At 40.9% G+C, this 9744-nt stretch overlaps 1 protein-coding gene across 1 annotated transcript in view; it reads right to left on the reverse strand.

Annotated features, from left to right (window-relative positions):
* NME8 (NME/NM23 family member 8) overlaps positions 1 to 9744 on the reverse strand; it is a 94694-nt gene that overhangs the window by 79120 nt on the left and 5830 nt on the right. Inside the window, exon 4 of the mRNA XM_006832265.1 lies at positions 3019 to 3090. Within this exon, the coding sequence (XP_006832328.1) occupies positions 3019 to 3090 (72 nt within the window). The remainder of the gene's footprint in view (positions 1 to 3018; positions 3091 to 9744) is intronic.

The following is a 9744-nucleotide window of genomic DNA, read 5'->3' on the forward strand; positions in this document are numbered from 1 at the left end:
GGCCACCACTCGTCTGTCTGTCGTGCTGTGGTGGTTTGAGTTGCTGTGATTCTGAGGGCTATGCCACCGGTGTTTTAAATAACCAGCAGGGTCACCCATAGTGGACAGGTTTCAGATGAGCTACAAAAAGGAAGGTATGGACACCATATTCAACATATTTAAGAGATATCAAATGTCCATTATATTTAGCTACAAGCTGCTAATTGTATATATTAATGATAAATTTTTTAGAGGAATAATTACAAGTTAGATTAAAGTTAATGGGAAGTGAAATGGATCTAAAATAAATATGAAAACTTGGGAGAAAATTTAGTTGGGATTTGAAGGAGATAACTTTGGAAGTGGCTCAAGAAGGGCATTGGAAATCAGAGGAAAAGTAAGGTGGTCATCAATTGAGAGGTCAGGATACTGCATGGATTGCCCAGGCGGATACTGAAGTCCCAGGGTAATGGCAGGACTAGAGTTTGAGAGGAAGACTTTGAACCAGGTGTCAGAATCTTTAGTAATTGACATAAGTGGTTAGAAGGCCAGAGAATGATAGGAGTGAGATGGTGGAGAAGGAGGTTTACACAAATAGAACGGACCTCTAATAAGAAACTGTCTTAGTTATCCACGGTGGTGACAACAGAATGTCTTTAACAAACAGAATTTCTTTACATGTTAGGAGGCTAGAAGTCCAGGCTCTAGGGAAAGGCTTAGTATGTCAGCTCCGGGGAATGGTCCTTGTTCCTTTCAGCATCTGTGTTTAGGCATTCATCTCCCCCTGGATCTAGGAGCCTCACAGAGCAGGGGTCACAGGTCAAAAGACACACTCCACCCCAGTTCTTCCTTCTTGGTGGTAGTAACACTTAGTGAGCTAAATTTTCTATTTTTTACACCTTTAAATAAATGCTCATATTACAAATTTCTGATCCTTTTCTTCTTAGTTGTTGTTGTTAGGTGCCATGAAGTCAGTTCTGACTCACAGCAACTCCTTGTACAGCAGAAGGCCCTGTAGCAGCCTCACAGTGTTCGTGTCCACTCTTACTGCAACTGTATCTTCTTCTTTTTCACGGATACTCCAATAGTTCAAGTTGAGGCTTGAACTGTTTTGGATTTTTTTCTTCAGTTTTTAGCCTGAGAAATCCTGAGTGTGTTCTTTCCTTTGGGTTTTCTGACTCCAGGTTTTTGCACAGTTCACTGTAATACTTTGTTTTCTCAAGCTGTCCTCTGTCATTTCTGTCAAGCTCTTTTACTTCATCATTTCTTCCATTCATTTTAGCGACTCTGCGATCAAGAGTAAGTTTCAGAGTCTCTTCTGACATCCATGTTAGGTTCCTCGTTTCCTGTCTTTTTCCTGACCTTTTGCTTTCTCCGTAAATGCAGACGTTAATGTCATCCCCCAACTCATCTGGTCTTCAATGCATCAAATCTGTTCTTGAGATGGTCTCTAAATTCAGATGGTATATACTCATGGTGGTATTTTGGTTCTTGTGGATTTCTTTTAATTTTCTTCAGCTTTAACCTGAACTTGCATAGAAGCACTTACCCCTAGCCTTGTTGGGCAGATGATATTGAGCTTCTCTATTGCCTCTTCCCACAGATATAGTCTATCCATGTGTATGCCATCTGGTGAGGCCCACAGGTGTAGTTACTGTTTATGTTGTTGAAAAATGGTATCTGCAACGAATATATCATTGGACTTACAAAATCATATCATTTGATCTCAACTATAATTTCTATCACTAGGGCCATATTTTTCAACTTCCAATTCTTCCTCTTTGTTTCCAACTTTTGCTTTATAATCACTAGTAATTATCAATGCATCTTGAATGTGTGTTTGATAAATTTTAGACTTGAAGAAGTTAATAGAATTGAGTTCTTCAGTTTCTTCCTTATTGGCTTTGGTAGTTGGTGCGTGAATTTGAAATATAACTGTCCTTAACTAGTATTAACTGTATTTAACTGGTGTCACGTGTATAGATACTGTGCTATCGCAGACAGTATTGCACTTCAAGATAGATCTTGAAATATTCTTTTGGTGGTGAATAGGACACTATTCCTCTTGAATTTGTCATTCCCAGCATAGTAAGCCATATGATTATGATTCAAGATGGCCAATACCTGTTCATTTTAGCTCACTGATGCCTTGGATGGAGTCCTGGTATGGCACTGTGGGTTAACGTGCTGGACTGCAAAGTTGGTGTGAACTGCAAGTTTGGCAGTTCAAGGTCACCAGCTGCTCCTCAGAAACCCTATTCAGGGTTGCTATTGGTCAGGACCAACTCGACAGCACTTAACAACAACAATGCCTAAGGCATCGATCTTTATGTATTCCAGTTCATTTTTGACAACTTCAAAATTTCCTAAATTCATACATCACACAGTCCACGTTCTGATGACTGATGGATGGTTGCAGTTGTTTCTTCTCATTTTGAGTCAATGCCCATCAGAAAAGGAAGTTCTGAAAACTTGCTCCATCTGTGTCATTAAAATTGACTTTACTTTCAGGAGGCAGATCTTCCAGAGTCATATTTTTTCGTGTTTTTCAGCCTGAGGAGCTCATCTTCAGGCACTATATCAGACAATGTTTCACTGATATTTATAAGGGTATCAGTTGTTAATCCCTTAGAAGTGGATTGTTTAATAGGTTCCTGGTCTGTTCTTAGTCTAGAAGCTCTGCTGAAACATGTCCACCCTGGGTAACCCTGCTGCTATTAGAAACTCCAGTAGCATAGCTTCTAGCATCACAGCAACATGTGAGCCATCTCAGTATGACAAAATGACGTCTGGGAGATACCATCTTCTTTTCCTTTGCCCTGATCAACTCAGTGTGTAGTAGTCAAATTTCCTCAATCCATTATGAGCTCTTGAGGTCATGTTAGAAAATGTATTACTAGACATGCAAAGAGAAGATTTTAAAAAAAATACAATTACTATCAGCAGCAAATGGTTTCGTGATAATTTTACAATGCTACTTTCCTTTCACTATAAATTGGAATCAGATAATACAACTGCAGGATTCAATATTGTACTTACAAGACTAAAGAGAAAAACAGGTTCACATTTATCTCTAAATGACTGCAAAGTCACAACGCTGTCAGCTTCTGCCTGAAATGAATGCAAATATTTCATATAAGAAGGAAACTATGTCCAAATCATTAGATAAACTCTTTTAAAAAAACTGCAGTGGTATATGCAAATTTGATTTTCTGCTTACTGCAGCATTTTCTGAATACAGGAGAGTTGATATCAGACTGAAATTTCTTATCCTGGCAATTCACAACAATTGGGTCCCAACCTCTCTGCTCCCTGCCCTCTTTTATGGAACACGATCTTTTGTCAACCTACTTTCTGCGTCTGTGTTCTTCTCTATGCACCACTATACGTGCCTCCCTCACTCTCTGGGTCCCCACTGTTTCTGGACCTGAAAGGCCTGCCATCCCTTTTCCAACTCAGCTCCAATGGCCTGCCTCCATCTTGCTTCAAATCATCTCTTCCCGCACAGAACACTCTATGCTCTCTCTCCACGTACATATTATCCCTTTCCATGTGTACTACAGTCATACGTGAGCCCATCTCAGCTCCTGGTCTACCAGGACAGCTATGTGCACAAACAGAGGATGGTTCATTTTCTCTTTAAACCTGTCCCCTCTACTCCCCGAATGACTTGCTTACTGCAGAGTCCCTGGTTGGTACAACCTGTTCACTTGCATGGCTGCTAATCAAAAAGTTGGAGGCTATAGCCCATCCAGAGGTGCCTCAGTGAAAGGCCTGAAAATTTGTTTCTGAAAAACTTATCACTGAAAACCACATGGAGCACAGTTCTACTTTGACACACCTGGAGTTGCTGTGACTCAGAAGGATCTGAATGGTAATTGGATTTTGAATACTAATTGCTTCTTGAATTAACTGTTTGTCAAATGTTAAAGTCTGATTTCTACAGGTTGATCATTTTCTCACATATTTCAAGTTTTACTAAATTATGTAAACTATGTATTAAAGAATGGTATCTTCCTCCATATTAATACAGCATCAATCAATCCAGTTACCAGAATCAGAGAACTTGACAGTCTCTTCTCTATGAATTGAAATTGTTTATGTTTTTTACTTTATTATAGGTTTTTGAAGGCAGTCTTCAAAACCACTTCTGAATATCATAATTCAACATTATAGTGGCCATATTGATAGAGAAAATAAAATTATTAAGATGGAATAAAAGGTGAGACTCTTCTGTATTAAACATGATATAACAACATAGAAGTGCTGCCACAGTAACCTGAACTTCATGTTTCAAACGAAAGTAATGTATAAGCTCTTTTATAATGAGAAAATAAAATATTTATTTTCCCTTCCAGTGCATGGGGAAAAAAAAGAGAGAAAGCAACTTCCCTTGTTTATTCCCTCTTCCAGCTTCTTTTCTCCTTCCTTTTCTTTATAACTGCCTTGCTGCTCACAAATTTAGCACGTGTCTACACTCTGCCAGTGAATGATTATCCCTTCCTGCCCACCCCTGGTAACTATCATAGAAAGTCTTTTCCAGAAGGAAAATCTTTTCTTGACTTTTTACAGAAGTGGTCTCATTTGCTCCTTTGTGATTGACTCATTTCACTTAGTGTAATGTCCTCCAGGTTCCTCCATGTGTACGGTGTTTTATCGTCACTCATCAGTATTCTTCACTGTTGCATAGTGTTCCATTGCATGAATATATCGGAGATTGTTCAGTCATTCCTCTGCTGATGGGCATCTAGGTTGTCTCCATCTTTTTGTTATTGTGAATAACGGTGCAATGAACATGGGTGTGCAGATATTCTTGAGGATATATACCAAGTAGAGAGCTTGCTGGATCGTATGATATTTCTATTTCCAACCTACTGAGAAAGTGCCATTCCATATTCCACAGCGGCCGCACCATTTTAAAGTCCCACCAGCAGGGAAGGAGAGTCCCCTACTCTCCACTCTCTCCAGTATTTATTGTTTTCTGTTTGTCTGAACTTTGCTATTGTTGCTGGAGTAAGATGAACCTCATCATTGTTTTGATTTGCATCTCTCTAGTGGTTACTAGGAGTCCTGGTGTGGCGCTGTGGGTTAATGCACCAGACTGCAAAGCCGTTTGAACTGCAAGGTTGGCGGTTCAAGCTCACCAGCTGCTCCTTGGTAACCCTATACAGGGTCGTCATGGGTTGGAACCGACTTGACAGCACTTCACAACAACAAGTGGTTACTAACCATGAGCATTTCTTCATATGTTGTTGGCTACCTGAATGTCTTCTTTGGTGAAAAATCTGTTCATGTCCTTTGCCCATTTAAAAAATTCGATTATTTATCTTCTTCTTACTGAGGTGCCGAAATGTTCGAGAAATTTTAGACAGTATTTCCATATCTGATATGTCATTGCAAAAAAAAATTTTCCCAGTCTGTGGGCAACTTTTTTACTCTTTCAGAGAAATCTGTTGATGCACATAAGTTTCTGATGTTTAGGATGCCCCAGTCATCTGTTTTGACTTCTGTGGCTTGTGTGTTTTCAGTTATTTTTGATAATGGATTTATGCCATTATGCCATGTTTGTCCTCATTTTTTCATTGATGACCTTCATAGTTCTAGGTTTTACATTAAGGTCTTGCATCTATGTTGAGTTCACTTTTGTATATGGTGTGAGATATGGGTCTTATTTAATTCTTCTGCAAATGGATTTCCAGTTTTACCAGCACCATTTGTTGAAGAGATGATCCCTTCCCCATTTAAAGTGTTTTGTCCATTGTAAACGATGAACGGAGCACAGCTGCATGGACTTACTTCTGGGTCCGCAGCTCTGTTCTATGTATCTTTTGTTGTATCAGTAACAGGTTGTTTTGGTAACTGTAGCTAGGTAGTCAGTTTTGAGATTAAGAAGTGAGAGGCCACCAATTTTGCTCTCCTTTTTATAGTAATACTTTGCTTATCCGGGGTCTCTTTCCTACCCATATGAAATTGGTAAATAGGTTTACCATCTCTTTAAAGGATGTTGTTGGAATTGTTTTTTTGTAATCTAAGGTAGGGGCTTACAAACGGGAATTTCTGGAGGTTCCTCAAAAGCTACAGAGGACAGAGAAGGGGAAGCCAACTGAAGTCCCTTCACTCTTACATCAACAAAAGCTTTGTTGTTGTTAACTGTCTTCCAAAAAGTTCTGACTCATAGCGACCCTGTATAGAGTTTCCAAGGAGCAGCTGGTGGATTTGAACTGCCGACCTTGTGGTTCATAGTCCAGTGCTGATATTATAGTTCCACACAAGAAGTCCATTAGCTATTAGGAAAATCATTGGACTGTAAATAATATTGAATTTTTATAGGTAGAGGCATTATGCTATGAGATACACACACATATGCTATTTAATGTTAGTATAGAAATGTTTTTAAAGATGTCCAAAATGAAAAAAAAAAAACAACAACGATTTTTTAAATTGACAATCGACCTCATAAATTTTAATTCTGGAAAAGTTCAGAATGAGTTATATAGTTAACTGTAGAAATCAAAATTTCCAGCAGAGGGCACCCCTCCATCAGTTGTTGATCACAGTGCAGTTTGAAGATAAATATTACATATATTTGGAGTCCTTGTGTGGCGCTGTATGATAATTACTGGACGCAACGTCGGTTTGAACCGCAAGGTTGGTGGTTCAAACTCTCTAGCTGCTCCTCAGAAGCCCTGTACACGGTCATTATGAGTCGGAACTGACTCGATGGCATTTAATTAAGAGAATATTATTGTTGTTGTCAAGTGCCGTCGAGTCGATTCCAACCCATAGCAACCCTGTATAGGGTTTCTGAGGAGTAGCTGGTGACCTTGAACCACCTACCTTGCAGTTGTAAACGGCTAAGCAGTCTGGCGCATTAACCCATTAAATGCCTTTGAGTATGTTCCAACCCATAGGGACCCTGTAGAGGGCTTTCTGAGGAGCAGCTGGTGAATTTGAAACACCCACCCTGAGTTTCAAACCGATCTTGAGTGCTTATCCTACACACACACACACATATCTATCTATCTATCTATCTATCTATCTATCTATCTATCTATCTATATATATATATATATATCCAAAGTATGACAAAGTCTTACCATCCTGGCATCTAAGGAGTCTTCTATTAATTTTATAAATTTATACGCATATTTGTTGTTGTTAAAAACCACCGAGTCGGTTCTGACTCACAACAACCTATATCGTTTCCCAGGAGTGACTGTTGAGTTTTAAACATCGACCTTGTGATTAACAATCCAGACTTATCCTATAGGATATATGTTGTTAAGAGCTGTTGAGTCACTTTCAACTTACAGCAACCCTGTAAAGGGTTTCTAAGGAGCAGCTGGTGGGTTTGAACTGGTGAAACTCATCTCATGTTGTCAAGAGGGACTAGTTTCTAGAAAAGGACATGATGCTTGGTAAAGTCTAGGGTCCAGCAAAAAAGAGGAAGATCTCCAATGAGATGGATTGACGCAGTGTTGTAATGATGAACTTAAACGTAACGTGAGGCTGGAGCATGATTGGGTAATATTTCTTACTATTGTGCATGGGGTCACTATGAGTTAGGCCAACACAATTACAACTAACAACAGACCTCTGGAAACACAACATCTAGTTATACTTTCTGTTGGTCTAAGTACTCCTTATATTACTTTCCTGTGCTCAAGTTCCCTCCAGAAAACCTGACAAGTGTCTAGGATCATCTGCTTTGCTACTATTGACCTCTTCCTGAGACAGGAAGGAAAGCATTCAGAAAACAGAATTAAGATGTGGGCCACTGCTTGATTAAAGCATTATGACTAAAATCTTGAGGAATGTAGAGAGCTGTGACAACCTTGTTTGAGCAATTGTGAAGATGTTAGGACATGTTCAGGGCCTACAGCTGAGCAACTCCATCCTGGGACAGGCCATTAAGAAATACCGGGCCACCCATACAAATTCCAAATTTAACATCCTTGTAAGATGTGTTACAGAGTCCTGGTGTGGCACTGTGGGATAATGCACTAGACCACAAGGTCAGTTTGAAATGTAAGGTCAACAGTTCAAACTCACCAGCAGCTCCTCAGAAACTATATACAGGGTTGCTATGGGTCAGAACTGACTTGATGGCACTTAACAACAACAACAACAACAAAGATGTTTCACAAGCCAGACTGGAATTACACCATTTCCTAGGCGTGTGCACAATATTGAAAGACAACCTTTCCTGGGGAGTAGAGGAGAACACCAGTCTATGGGAGGGACTCAAACCAGAGTCCCAAAGAACAACATATGCACATCCCATAATAAGTTTTGTCTGCCCCTGCCAGAGGCCTTTGCAGTGGAACCCATCTTAAAGAACTGTTACACAAGTACCCAATCAGCGTGATTGCTCCTAAACAAGTCACTTACCAGAACTCCCCACCAACTCTATGAAAAAACATGACACCTTTCCCACCTCAAATCCTTTCAAGCTCCAGTAAAGCCTTTGTTCAGGAGTCCTGGTGTGGCGCTGAGGGTTAAAGTACTGGACCACAAGGGCACTTTGAACCACTAGGTTGATGGGTTCAAACTCACCAGCTGCTCCTTGGAAGCCCTATACAGGGTCGCTGTGAGTCAGAACCAACTCAAGGGCACTTAACAACAACAACAACAGAGCCTTTATTCAGAGAGACAGTGGAGGGTTAGTGTTACCTAGGGCCCTCCTTGTCTCCTCTGGACATCTTTCCTGTCACTAAATCCTTTGCTTATGTGAAACTCTGCCTGTCTAGCCTGGTTATTCTTGGTCAGCAAAAGACAAAGATCCTACTTGACAGAGTTGGGTCCCTCCTGCACTCGGAACCCAGTTTCGTTCCCATTGAATCCAATTCCCCATTAGACACTGGAGAACTCTCATGACCTCTAGCCAATTCACTTGCCAGCTGTTAGACCCTTCTGATGTTGACTTTTCACTAAGTTCTTACACCAACCCCTGATCTAGTGTGTGCAACCCATATACTCTGCCCACTTGGTTTCTCCTTCCTGCCTGTGATCCTTTCAAGTGGCACTGAATCTACAGAGTGGAGCTGGCTGAAAACTACAAGGCCTTTATTTCAGAAAGCAACTCAATCTCTTGGCTCAGGACCAAAGGATTTAACTACTGTGCACAGATGCCCACTGTTTTCTCTCTTCAACAGAAAAAATGGTAAGGCGTGGTTTCAAGGCTTTAGAGCATTTATTCTTAACCTCAAAATAAAGAACAAAAGTGAAGGTCAGGAAACAAATTCATCGCAAGATCAGGGTTAAGGGTGGTCGTGGAAGGCCTGTGTGCAGGAGGCCATGCAGTGGGTTGAGATTTCACAAATGCATCAGGGACTATGTGTTTTAGGGATAAGTAATAAGGCTTCTATCATGGAGGGTGGCGGTTAAACCATGTGCGAGAACTGCGCAGACCTGGTGGAGGTGTTAAATGAAACCCAGACCACGGAGCGGTGGGGTGAGAAGTGTCTGGAGACCAGGACGATGGTGAGAAGATGCCTAGCGGGAAGAGACTGCAGGGGCCGGCCAGGCTGTCCTACTTACCCAGGACACGAGAGCGCCATCCTAGCCTAACCATTGGATCATGGCTTTGAGGCGGGGTCGACCAACTTAGAGACCCACAAGTGCAGCCCAAAACTTCTCACTACAACCCAGTCACCCCTGCTGCACTTCCACCTCTTGATTGACATCCGAGGATGGAAATCCTGCCTTTGAGCCAGACTTAAGGGCCCTAGCACAAGGAGATTCCTATTTAACAGCAACCACGCA

Source organism: Chrysochloris asiatica, unplaced genomic scaffold, assembly GCF_000296735.1.
Source record: "Chrysochloris asiatica unplaced genomic scaffold, ChrAsi1.0 scaffold00006, whole genome shotgun sequence".
NCBI classification, from domain to species: Eukaryota; Metazoa; Chordata; class Mammalia; order Afrosoricida; family Chrysochloridae; genus Chrysochloris; species Chrysochloris asiatica.